This window comes from Laetiporus sulphureus (assembly GCF_001632365.1).
Source record: "Laetiporus sulphureus 93-53 unplaced genomic scaffold LAESUscaffold_65, whole genome shotgun sequence".
In the NCBI taxonomy this organism is placed as follows: Eukaryota; Fungi; Basidiomycota; class Agaricomycetes; order Polyporales; family Laetiporaceae; genus Laetiporus; species Laetiporus sulphureus.
In genome coordinates, this window is record NW_024468574.1 from 34111 (window position 1) to 45562 (window position 11452).

The 11452-nt window shown below is 49.7% G+C and overlaps 6 protein-coding genes across 6 annotated transcripts; 2 read left to right on the forward strand and 4 right to left on the reverse strand.

Moving 5' to 3' along the window:
* Window positions 1-385: 385 nt before the first annotated feature.
* On the reverse strand, window positions 386-1560 carry LAESUDRAFT_492097 (terpenoid synthase). The gene is made up of 4 exons (XM_040902667.1): window positions 1117-1560; window positions 1030-1059; window positions 686-964; window positions 386-628 (listed from the first exon to the last, which is right to left on the reverse strand). Exons 1-4 carry the CDS (start codon window positions 1419-1421, stop codon window positions 610-612), a joined length of 633 nt encoding a protein of 210 aa, XP_040758877.1. The 5' UTR covers window positions 1422-1560; the 3' UTR covers window positions 386-609.
* On the reverse strand, window positions 1403-1796 carry LAESUDRAFT_717661 (uncharacterized protein; the record flags this gene model as incomplete). The annotated part of the gene is made up of 2 exons (XM_040907352.1): window positions 1403-1726; window positions 1776-1796. 2 exons carry the CDS (start codon window positions 1794-1796, stop codon window positions 1403-1405), a joined length of 345 nt encoding a protein of 114 aa, XP_040758878.1.
* Window positions 1797-4903: 3107 nt separating this feature from the next.
* On the forward strand, window positions 4904-6093 carry LAESUDRAFT_816056 (terpenoid synthase; the record flags this gene model as incomplete). The annotated part of the gene is made up of 4 exons (XM_040914745.1): window positions 4904-4930; window positions 4987-5585; window positions 5643-5672; window positions 5739-6093. 4 exons carry the CDS (start codon window positions 4904-4906, stop codon window positions 6028-6030), a joined length of 948 nt encoding a protein of 315 aa, XP_040758879.1. The 3' UTR covers window positions 6031-6093.
* Window positions 6094-6761: 668 nt separating this feature from the next.
* LAESUDRAFT_707835 (Phosphoenolpyruvate/pyruvate domain-containing protein) lies at window positions 6762-8582 on the reverse strand. The gene is made up of 5 exons (XM_040906665.1): window positions 7885-8582; window positions 7609-7825; window positions 7419-7551; window positions 7299-7359; window positions 6762-7238 (listed from the first exon to the last, which is right to left on the reverse strand). The coding sequence occupies exons 1-5, from the start codon at window positions 8206-8208 to the stop codon at window positions 7137-7139; spliced, it is 837 nt and encodes a 278-aa protein (XP_040758880.1). The 5' UTR covers window positions 8209-8582; the 3' UTR covers window positions 6762-7136.
* An 87-nt stretch (window positions 8583-8669) lies between these two features.
* Window positions 8670-10123, forward strand: LAESUDRAFT_752807 (RCC1/BLIP-II; the record flags this gene model as incomplete). Its single annotated transcript, XM_040911746.1, has 1 exon — window positions 8670-10123. Exon 1 carries the CDS (start codon window positions 8759-8761, stop codon window positions 10121-10123), a length of 1365 nt encoding a protein of 454 aa, XP_040758881.1. The 5' UTR covers window positions 8670-8758.
* Window positions 10124-10134: 11 nt separating this feature from the next.
* On the reverse strand, window positions 10135-10716 carry LAESUDRAFT_707840 (uncharacterized protein). Its single transcript, XM_040906666.1, has 5 exons — window positions 10646-10716; window positions 10527-10588; window positions 10397-10478; window positions 10316-10330; window positions 10135-10264 (listed from the first exon to the last, which is right to left on the reverse strand). The coding sequence occupies exons 1-5, from the start codon at window positions 10667-10669 to the stop codon at window positions 10196-10198; spliced, it is 252 nt and encodes an 83-aa protein (XP_040758882.1). The 5' UTR covers window positions 10670-10716; the 3' UTR covers window positions 10135-10195.
* Between the last annotated feature and the right edge of the window lie 736 nt (window positions 10717-11452).

Genomic DNA, 11452 nt, shown 5'->3' on the forward strand with positions numbered 1-11452 from the left:
CCCGTGCAGGTCTCCGCAAAAATTACCACTTAAGCTCAGTCCGGGCTCTTCCCGGCCCATTAGCGCCGCCGCGCTCGTCACCAAAATCTTCGTGGATCGCGGTCAGACAGACTGCCACTATCCTCTGCTCACAAATAGCTGAAATTCTGGGTAGAAGCAATCTTTATGCTCACGCTGTTACATTGCGTGTCGCACATATACCTGGGTTTATCTCATGGCTAAGCACTGGCAGTCTGCGACCTGAAACTTGAACCGATGCTCGTTGCGAGTGCGAATAGCCTAATTCCCTCGGTGAATAGATCACTCTATAAAAGCTACAGGGAGGCATTGTTGGCGGGATCAGCTGCTAATGACATGTATTCATTGTAAACATGGTGCGTTGCAGCATTCTACGAGTCGGGACTAATTTCTAACTTCTGACCTATCCGACAGGAGCTTATCCACTCGCGCCTAGCGGTTCCTTTGTTTCTCCAGTGTCCACTGCTGAAGTATAATTTGGAACATATGGCCAACCGAACGATCCATGGATCCCCGTTTTCGCCGTCGCTCACATTTCTTCGTGGTCACCGATTCCCTACGCCGAGGTGCTGACAGACCATTCATCTTCGTCTATGAACCAATTGAAATTCTAGATTGCTACCGGTCGCGTTCAGCATTCGAGGTCTAGCACAAAGGGCCACCGTACGTATCGAGGTCTATCATGTATTCCCCTCCCAGTATCTCTTGAAGCCGATATCGCGGACTGAGCAGGTGGAATGTAGTATAACCTCTCTCGAAGCTGTCCCATGCGTCCCTAGCCGCCCCCTTCCCAAGCAATTTGCGAATGCGCTCAGCCGTAGCGATGGCTTCATTGACTGCTTGACTTATAGTCTGAAGCAGGGTGCTTCTCGTAGTGAAGGCGCGGTCGTGAACATAGGTACCAGTTTCTCCTGCCAGTTCTTCCTTGTAAAATGAAAGAATGTCACTGACAAAATTTGCGTTGTTTATATAAGCTTCTGTAAAGAGGAAGACCCGGTAAACGTTTCTCACTTTGTGATGTTGAGATAGCGCACTGCGTCCCTTCAATTCTCATTTGAATACAAGGAATGTCTGATGGAGAGAATGTTTGATACTCACGGCATCGCTCGAAGATAAGTCTTAGGATCAGGAAAGTGATCCACGGGCCAAATGAAGCAGACAAAAGCTTCCGCTTCTCCGCTCAGTCCACGACGATATTCCACAAATCGAAAGGCTCGCTTATGAAGCATCACACTCCTCGTCTCCTGCTCAAGCATGCAGGCGTTGAAGAATTGCACGGTGGAGACAAGGATAATACCGGCGCTAAAACTCGGGAAATGTTTCCACATGACCGCCAGGGATTGAGCTACAGCTCCTGACACTCCGGTGTAAGGTTGAATGGATCCTATCGAGAGGCCTCGCATAAAGGAGAAAGATTCCAATGGCCCAGGACGCCCGGCTCGGCATCCACATAGATATTGAGAGCGGCGAACAGGACGATAGCAACACGAATATCGATGTCGGTGATATGTCTATAGGATGTCATCACTATGATGAGCCCCGTCACGATGTGCTTGCGAATTGATTCTTCGAAGTCCCAGCCTCGGGTGGCCTCTTTGACCCGATGTTCCAGGTCAGGGTCACGTTGGAGCGTTGATAGCTGATGGTATGGACTAACATCCAGGAAGCGAGACATGATGTGTCTCCATTCTTCGAGTAAGTCACTCCTCTGGAAAATTGAATGAATACCTATCATGGAACGAAGCGTCGACGCGTACCGCACTGAGGGTCACCGCCATCGAGGAAGTCGCCTAATTAATGTGCGATAAGCGTATCCTTCTTTCATAGCATGACCGATAAGAAACATACAGTTGTCATGAGCGACCAGCGAAGAGGGCAGAGATGTGTAGCTTAGAGCAAGGTGAGGCTTTTGTAGCCCTTGAAGCTAGAATCTTGTTCTGTAATGCGTTATGACACATTGTACTCAATTATTGGAGCTAGAATCTTGCCTTAGTGCCGACAATGCGATAGCGCACCGTTCCGATACTCTGAACTATCGGAGGTAGAATCTTGTCCTCACCGGGGGCATGAGCCCATGATTCCGCCGGGAACATTTTGAACACATCATGATAACAGTCACAATGTAACTCTACTGTTACTGATGTAAACATTATGAAATAATTTGAATTATTTCGAGTGAGTTCATTGTGGAATAATTGTGACATTATTCAGAAAGACACCATGGTGCGACAACAATTTTACTCCGGCCAGCATTCACAAAATATGTTGGCAACATTTTGAATGAATCATAAGGATACATTAAAAATGTGATCAATGTGATATTGCAATGAGTACCAGATGCTTTTCCATCATGTGCCGACTGGAATCATCTTGGATGCATCAGAGATGTCCTAATATGGTTAGCACATTGCTATATATAGCAATACCATTTATGCAATCACAGTGAACTCAATGGGAACATCTTGAAGACATCATGGCCCCTCATGGATATCATTTAAAATTTTCTCTGAAGAAACATTTATAGTGTTATGGCAATATTGCTTGAATGCTGTCAGCTGCAACATTGGGGTCTCATTCTTGCATCTTTATGAATGCTATCAAAATTGTTCCACAATGCTAATTCTTAAAACATCTTAAAACATTCAAAATGATTTCAAGATATATGCACTGAAAACATTGCGTAATTATTTGGACTGTTATTACAATGTGTCCAAAATGTTCCCGGCGGAATCATGGGCTCATGCCCCCGGTGCCTGTGATGCGATAGTGCACATTGTATTCAATTATCAGAGCCTCTGACGCTAGAATAGGCTCGTCCTGCAAAGCGATAGCGCATATTGTACTCGGTGATTGGAGGTCCGAAACTAAACTCTCGTACTGCAACGTGGTAGCGCATACTAGTAAAGTTGTACTTCCTGAATTGGAAGGCGTGGTCAAGCGCAGGAGTCCACGCGATGCACCAACTGCCATGCAGGCTAGCATGACTCTCAGCAGAGACCTACCAGACTCGCAGAAATGTCGCAGACCCTCCGCTCTCCATTCGCCGGTAACTGCTCCATCCGATGAGAACGGATACGTGTCATGTACTGACGTTGCCCACTGTATCCAAGCGTCGCATGCTGCGGAGGGGCTGGCGCGCCGTGTCGGCAGCCCGTTATCTTGGAGAGGCCCCCGGTGGTATGTCATGGTCTATATACATCATAGCGCATTAGCAGTGCATCTACCTTGCATCCATAGGAAGCTAGCATTACCGTCAGACAGTGCTTCCGTGTTGCGTATGTGTCAAGTTTGTCAAAGTGTATACGGACCACAAGATTTGGTGACTTGAGTGCAACCGCGGAACTCGATAATCAACAACGTTTCAGAATCTTTTCATTACATACATATATTAGTATTTCCTGTTCTGAGCACAGCAAGATCTATTTCTTCTTCCAGGGATGTCGCATATGTATGTTTAGAAGAAGTCAGACTGCTACTGACTATTCCATCTCACAGGTTCCTTATTTATATCGAGAGGGTATCCTGCGGACGATCCCGTTCGTTACGAGGTGCGTACACTCTGACTATCCGAACCCCAGGCTGACCGCGAAACACAGGCTGTGACTGTAGCTGTAGGTGACGAGAGTGTACCCGACCACTCCCATTTTCAATGGTCATATCAATAACCCGCCGACCGTAAAGATACACGAGGATGTCTTACATCCCCTGCTAATCTAGTAGTAGCCACTGGGCCTCTTGCATACCCAGTCTCGCATGCTGCATCGACTGGCGAGTCGTTCCCGTACATTTCAAACATGAATGTCTAGCTCCATCGTGAGCAGCTATGCCTATGATGTCCAGAACGAGGCCTTCATCAATCAAATGTCCCGCTTGTGCTGACACTAATATACATTCCCTCCTTTCTTGCAGAATATCGCATGAACAACAGAATCGTGCATGACAAGACGGCACGTATCTCTGGTTCATCTTTCCGCTCATTTTTCTTCTCGGATCCAACATCGTCACTGATGTTTTAAGCGGACAAGACTAACAAGATCAGGCATGGTGCAGTTTGTGTCAATGAAAATTGTACTAAGAGCGCTGAAAGCTCTCTGATTCTCTCACCGAACTCACGCAGTACAGATGGCTTGGTAATGATGTTCCCTTCCCATCGATGCAGCTCCCGTTCGAATACTTTGCCGTAATCATAGCTCCCGCGATCGAGGCTATTCCGCCGCCCATGACTGTAGTCTGTGGATGTTCCGATCAAAACGGAACTGCACTAGCGGATGCACATGCCGCAGGAGTCAATGCGTCACTGTCTTCTACGATATTAGTTCAGTGGATGGCTCTCGGCGAAGCAAATACTGTAGGCGTATGTGTCACTCATCATGGACATGGCTACTGATGTCCAGTATGAGCAGCAGCCGAGTACGTCAAATTTGGGAGACGCGTGCGGAAAGAATGCTTGCGGAGGTTTTCTTTCAGGAATAGAATATCAACCGTTGCACCGTGATACGATGATCAAGGGTGCTCCTTGAACTTGCGGCCGTGCTCCAATTCGAGAAGAGAACCCTGTTTCACATGAAGTCGGAATTAAGCTCCAGCCGGCAGCCGTTGCGTCCTTTTGTAGTATGGTCATTGATGGCAGCGTCTATGAATGTAGCAAGCCCGCATTCTACGGTGCGATCAAGGCGGTGAGCCTGCGAAATTGGAGGTACACGACGCAATGATACTTAACTACAGAACTGGATTGTTATTGTTTTATCTTGTTCTCCGTTAACCTTCATCTACTCATACCCCGACTCAATTGAGCGATAAAAGCTTCCAGCGCAAGCTTCCGCCGTCCGAGCTCCTTCGCTTGCACACATCAAAAGCTGCCTTCGGATCGTTGAAGCCACTAGTCATGAATGTGTCTAAGATAAACGCACCGGTCTGTTACTGGCTCATCTTTTCTATGTTCTACCGTATTGAATGCTCCTACGTTAGAATGCCGCTACGGTCTCACAGACCGTGATACTTGATTTTCTCAAGAAGGTCGACTTCATGTTTCCGGAATATACGAGAGACGCTGTATTAGAAGCGAGAGTCAAAGAAGCAGTACAACTCTGGGAAAATGGCGATCTTCTTCGCCCTCATCTGGTCACTGCCATCATTCTCACCGCGACAGCTCACAATAACATCCCGAGTCTCAACACCAAAGTTCAGATCACACTGTTCACGACGCTCATCATCGCCATCGATGACCCAGCTGTGTTCAATGCGCTCGGCGTCCGCACATTCCTTCTCAAAATGTGCACCGGCGACATCCAACATAACGCTGGCATGCTCGGAGAATTTACTAAGATTCTGGGCCACATGTGGGATCATTATTCTGGTTTCTCCGCCAACACGATCTACGCTTCTGCGCTGCGCTACATTAACGCGTCGCTTTTGGAGAACGACTTTAGCGGGTTGCCGTTATCGCCTGATGATTTCCGCTTTGTAGAGTATAAGCGGGGTATGCGCACCACAACGGAAGCCTACGCTTGCTTCATCTGGGAGAAATTCCGGTTCCCCGACACGAAAGTGTTCATGCAGGCCGTCCCGTAAGTCTCTGGCATGACAGCGCGAAATCTTTGCGGTACTGAGTTTCTCCTCTTCAGGGACGTTATGCTTTATGTGAACTACGTGAAGTAAGCTACGCACATTGAAAAGTGATTCTGACAATGTGGCTGCATACTGATCATCTCGCTTCGCAGTGATATATTGTCCTTCTACAAGGAGGAACTTGCCGGAGATACGGATACCTACATCCACAAGCGCGCATCTGTAACCAGAAAATCTGTTCCTGAGACACTTCAGGCTGTCATCAGTGATACCGTCGCGACTGTTGAACGTATCCGTGACATTCTGGGCGAAGGAGAAGTGAGGGATGCATGGGAGACTTTTGCGGTGGGCTACATCGGTGCTTACATGGTTAACCCTCGATATCGCCTCAAGGATGTGCTCGGAGGAGAATACCTCATGGACGCCTCTGCCTTCGCGTCCTAGTAGATAGCAGTAGCTCAGTTCCGGGAGAGGCGCCTCATGATATTTCATTGGAATTAGACGGCTTTTTCCTCCTCTTACGACAATAAAGAGTCTACTTTTCAGCACACCGGTATATCACCGTTGCATGTTCTGAGACGTTGAGGCATTCATCCGGCACCTGAATGACCTTGTAGTCTGGGAGAAGATACATTGAAGGAGTCTGCATAAGTACACTGCAAGGTACAGGCTGATCCGTGAATCATTATTTCGTTGACGGCAGACTCTCCATTTGTACCCGCCATCTGAGAGAGAAATGGCATAAGGTACGGGGGGAGGGGAGAACGCAGCACAAATGTCATTTCTGTGAGCTTCTAGACACATAAGGTCCGAAGAACGAGAAACTTCATGGTGTTAGTCAGGCCGCTTCGGAGCGAATGAAACATCTTTACGAATGACCAGATTGAGATTTGCAGGGCGTACTGGCGGCGATGATAAGACACCATCTTCTGCGGCACCATGATACAGTCTGCAATCCAGGAGGAATGCCTTCGGCAGCCAAAGTGGCGCCATCTTTTCAATACAGCGGAAATGCAGTATTCCTGTAGTCGGATGTGACTCAAAACACATGCCCATGTCGGAAGCTTCGTCAACTCACCGTAGATAAATTGAGTTTGATTGGGAGCGACATGTTCGATCACGAGGAGAGGGGGAAGATGGGCCCAGTGAGCATGGTGACCTTTACCAACATCGCGGCAGTCAACACTGATCGGCATGAAGCGATGGGTAGAAAATCGTTTGTAACATCAGACAATGGGGGATTCACGGAAGTTACTGAACTGAAAAGGCCGGCTGCGTGGAAATGTCCGTTCACGATAAGACCTACATCGAAGCCAATGTTGAAATGATGACGCATCTTCGTCTTCTTGGTCAGGATCACGGTTAGACGGTGCAGATACGTAAAAGCTATCGATCTAGCTTTTTGCAAATCACCGGATCTCCTGAGGACGTATTATTCGGCATGAGACTTCCCTGCACAGAGTAAGTACATAGCACGACCAGCCAGTACGCAGCGAGTGATGACAATTTCAATTTACGATAGAACATGGACAATATCGCGGAGAAACCAATCAGTATCCAACAGACTTCGGAGGTGCAATCTGCCCCGCGGCTGTTGCAAGATTCTGCGCCAAGCCTTGCGTGAGTGCGGAGGCATCTGAGATAACGTTGATCTGTGATTATATAATGATTACTCTTTCGTGTCACGAAGACGGGGCTTACACGGCACATACCATGTCAAAGCCTTGCTCAGCGCGTTTAGCTGCCTGAGAACCCGTAGTGCAGAACATGGCGCTGAGAATGAAGACACTTGAATTTGCAAGCCATCCGGAACAGGTCACGGAGCTACTGACCATTTCTTGCCTTTGGCATGTGCACCCTCTCGTATCTTTTGGATCATCAACTCGACTTCCGGATGCGGATCTGGAGACGGCGGTGGGTATCCATGCGAGAGCGACAGATCATACGGGCCAATGAGAACACCATCTACAACGAAAAGTAAGTCATACTGTCAATCATCAACAAGAAGCACGAAGGGCATACCGAGGCCATCTACAGAAAGAATGCCATCCAAATTCGTCATGGCATCGCGAGTCTCGATTTGTACAAGAACCAGTATCCCATCATTGGCGGTTGCGAGATATTCCGATGGTGTTATGCCCCACACCGAATCAGTAAAAGGGCTTCCAAATCCGCGAATCCCCTTCGGTGGAAAACGAGCGGCTGCTACAACGGCTTGCGCTTGGGCAGACGTGGACACCTCATGTCAGGAACGCTTAATCAATCAGAGCATATGTCGGAGATGAGGTCGCAGCGCACCATAGGAACCATGATCCCACGCGCGCCAGCGTCGAGAGCCTGCTTGATTTGCCAACTGGTGCTAGTGTCTGCGCACGCTCCAGTGGCAGGCACACGTACGATCGCGCTTGGCGCGGAGCTTCCGAGACTCGACACCGCCTGGATGGCCTCAGAGACACCGGGAAGGAGGGATATCATGCCATGCTCGCAATCGAGGGTAATCCAGGAGAGGTGAGGCGATGAGGCAGCGACGGTGCGAGCGTGGAGCGCGCCCGGCATCGTAATCCACGCGCCGAACGCGGGTTTCGAGGCACGGAGGGCTTGGACGAGCGATGCGGAGGCCATACTTGGACGCGGGCAGGAGTGGGCGTGAGGCTTTTCGACACACACTACTTATCAGTCAGAGGATCCTCAGTCCAGGTACCAGAAGACGGTATTCCCAGCCAAGTCGTTGTTAGACGTGTCTCATGGGCAGTGAAATGTCCAGCTGACAAGCAATGCGGCTCTCCGCTGTGAGCATTTGAGATGCGAGGGGTCAAGAGGTCTGAGCAGCCTCGGTCCGGCCTGTTCTTCTCTTCCCGACGTGCAAAGAGTACGAGGAAAGAAAGTCGGGTCCGTTTCTCATTCACCCATGCTATGATTCAAGGCGTCCGCCAGGAAAAAGGTAGGTCAACACGACGATGGAAGATGAAGATTAAATTTCGCGTGCAGTGTTGGCGAGATCGTACAGGGTCAGGATGAGGAATGAATTAACGAAGACGATTGGCGTCTAATGTAAGGCACTTCCGGGGTCCAACGCATTGAGTCTTGCAAGTTGGATGCACGGACTCAGCTAGACTCAGCTGATCCCAGTAGCAGATCTGCTTTTTGTCGAAAACTCTGGTGGTATTTACAGATGCCTTCGCTCTCTCTCCTGTCAGCTGGATCAAACGCCCGAGGTCAGCTCGCCACGGGAAACGACGAGGACGCACATCTCTTTGCTCCGTGTATCTTCGCTGGTCATTCCCCAGGAATACTCCCTCTTGGGACGCGTGCAGTTACTCAGATCGCATGTGGCTCCAACCATACGCTTGTACTTCTCTCTACGTCGCAGGGTTCTCAGGTATGGGGCAGTGGTGATGGACGCAAGGGACAGCTCGGACCCTCACACCTTGCAGACTCGGGGCCGGCATCCACTTCGCACTTTAGGCGGTTGGACTTCGGACTGCACTCGCGCGGGAGATATCTGGAAGGATATAGCCCACGCTTGATAGCTTCGGGGTGGGAAACATCGTACGTGGTACTGTCGTGCGCTGGTCGGGACGATGTGCTCATTTCGATGGGTGCTGACGACTACGGGAACCTCGGAGTGGGAGGAGTGAAAGAGAAGACTGTAGGAAGGGATCCCATTCATGTCGTCGACCTGCAGCTTCTCTTTGATACAGAACTCGGCAATGTAGACCGCACGTTCACTATTCGGTCTCTGGCCACTGGTCCACATCATATCGTCATTCAAGTTAACTTGGCACTCAAGAATGGGACTTCCACTCAGTATCTGGTCGGATGGGGCGCAGCGAGACATGGCCAAGTAGGATATGCGACAGGTAGCTCTCAAAAGTTGCCTTTGTTCTACACATCCCCTCGTATCATCGCTCTCGGCCTCGATGATGTGCAAGGACTGGGATCCATTCAGTCGATTGCTGCTGGTAACCAACATTCAGTATTCCTGCATAGCTCAGGGAGATTGTCCGCGCTAGGTTCGAACCGCAAGGCTCAGCTGCGTGGCCTGGGAACGCTGAAGGATGTGATCAGCGTAGGTTGCACATGGCACGGCACGTATGCGACCGTGCGCAATACCTCTGGCTATCTCATCATGGCTACGGGTAGCCACTCCAGGGGACAGCTCGGTCGAGGAGTTGTTCGTGATGCAGTCTCACTTGGTTCAGTGGACTTTCCTTTCCCACCGAGTTCGCACCGGCTTGTCAAGGTCGCTTGTGGGAGCGAGCATGTCTTGTCTCTGTTCGAGTTGATTGGAATGGAGGACTTTGCGCCATCGTCCGGTGATTTGATATCGCAGGACAGCGAAACACGAGCGCCGCGGATGGAGGTATGGGGATGGGGATGGAACGAGCATGGGAACCTCGGCATGGGTTCCACTACGGACGTCGACGTTCCAGTGCTTATATGGCCGCCTGCAGATCCGAGTGAATACGGTGGAAGGGCCGTAGACATCTGGTGTGGAAACGGGACCAGTTGGATCGTAATCGAACAACGAAAATGATTATATGCGCTGTTTCCCGACAGAAACGCATTAATTCGAAGCATATGCATTATATACGGACACAAGAGCCGCTTAATCATCATCTGCAAGGCCATATTCCTCGTGGATTTGACGGATAGTGGATTGGCGGTGCGAGGCCAGCTAGCGACCGATGAGCACTGCAGCCGTTGCTGGGCATCTACAGCCACTCACCCGTCCCATCAAGATCTGATATGCGGCGAAGTCAAGGTCATATATGCGCATATATGCACGCACGATTGGAGGAGATCGCACCTGAGCTGCATCCTTCGTCTCGTTGTACCGATGCAGGAGCTTGATGTGCCTGGAGACGATCTCTTTCGCGTCTTCCCCCTCACTTGGAAAGGTTAGATGAATAAATACAGGACCTATTGGAGGACGATACCCGAGCTGTTTCTGTATTTCGTCAATCTCTGCTTCAATTGCGGCAATGCGAGCCAGCTGTTTCTTAGGGCAAGATGATATCGAGTAAGATCATTTTAGAGCTCGCAATTGGAAGAATACCTTGATAGGTATGCTTATGTGCATAATTGGAAGTGTGCGATGGGATGAGAGTGTGAAGACAACACAGTAAGTGTGATTACCAGCGGCGGCTTGCAGCCACTCATTGACGCGTTGTTTGGTAGATGCGTGACCGCGATGCGCCACAGCCCGATACCGCACAGGTGATTTGAATGTGCGGATTCGCCACCAGCTAGCATGCAAAGAAGAGTATATTCGGCGTTATCAGAGCCCGAGAAAAGAAAACGCGGAGAATATACGAATGGTTCGACGATTTCATCGAATTCCTCAGAGTAAATGCAGTTTGAAAGGTAGCCAGAGTTCAAGCTATGACTCCATGGAGAATACTCATACTAATTGTGACCAAGGTAAGTATACAGAGTGTACCCTACAATCGCGTCATAGGCTCCTATATATAATGTGGTCGACGCGATCAGCTGCTCATGAAGGCGGAGATGCGAGGAGATACAACTTCAAATCTGTCCTGCTTTGCCGGCCTCTCGGCCGGCGGTCTCTCCGTGTGTTATTTCTCCGTCTGAAATGGTGGCAGTGCGAGCGATGTACATGCATGACAGAGGAACAGGGATCTAAGCAGTGAGCATGTTGTTTCGTTCACTGGCTGGAGAGCAGCACGAATATTCGCCATCATACCTCCGAAGGGTGTTGCCAAACGGAGAACTTGACAGGACCACGATCTTCCATCTTTGTTCTCTGACATCTGATAAGCGAAGAGAGGGTTTGAAAGAGTACCTCTATCTTGAGCATGGCGCCTTCGCTGCCTCGTTTGGGGGGGGGGGGGGCATCCTTTTC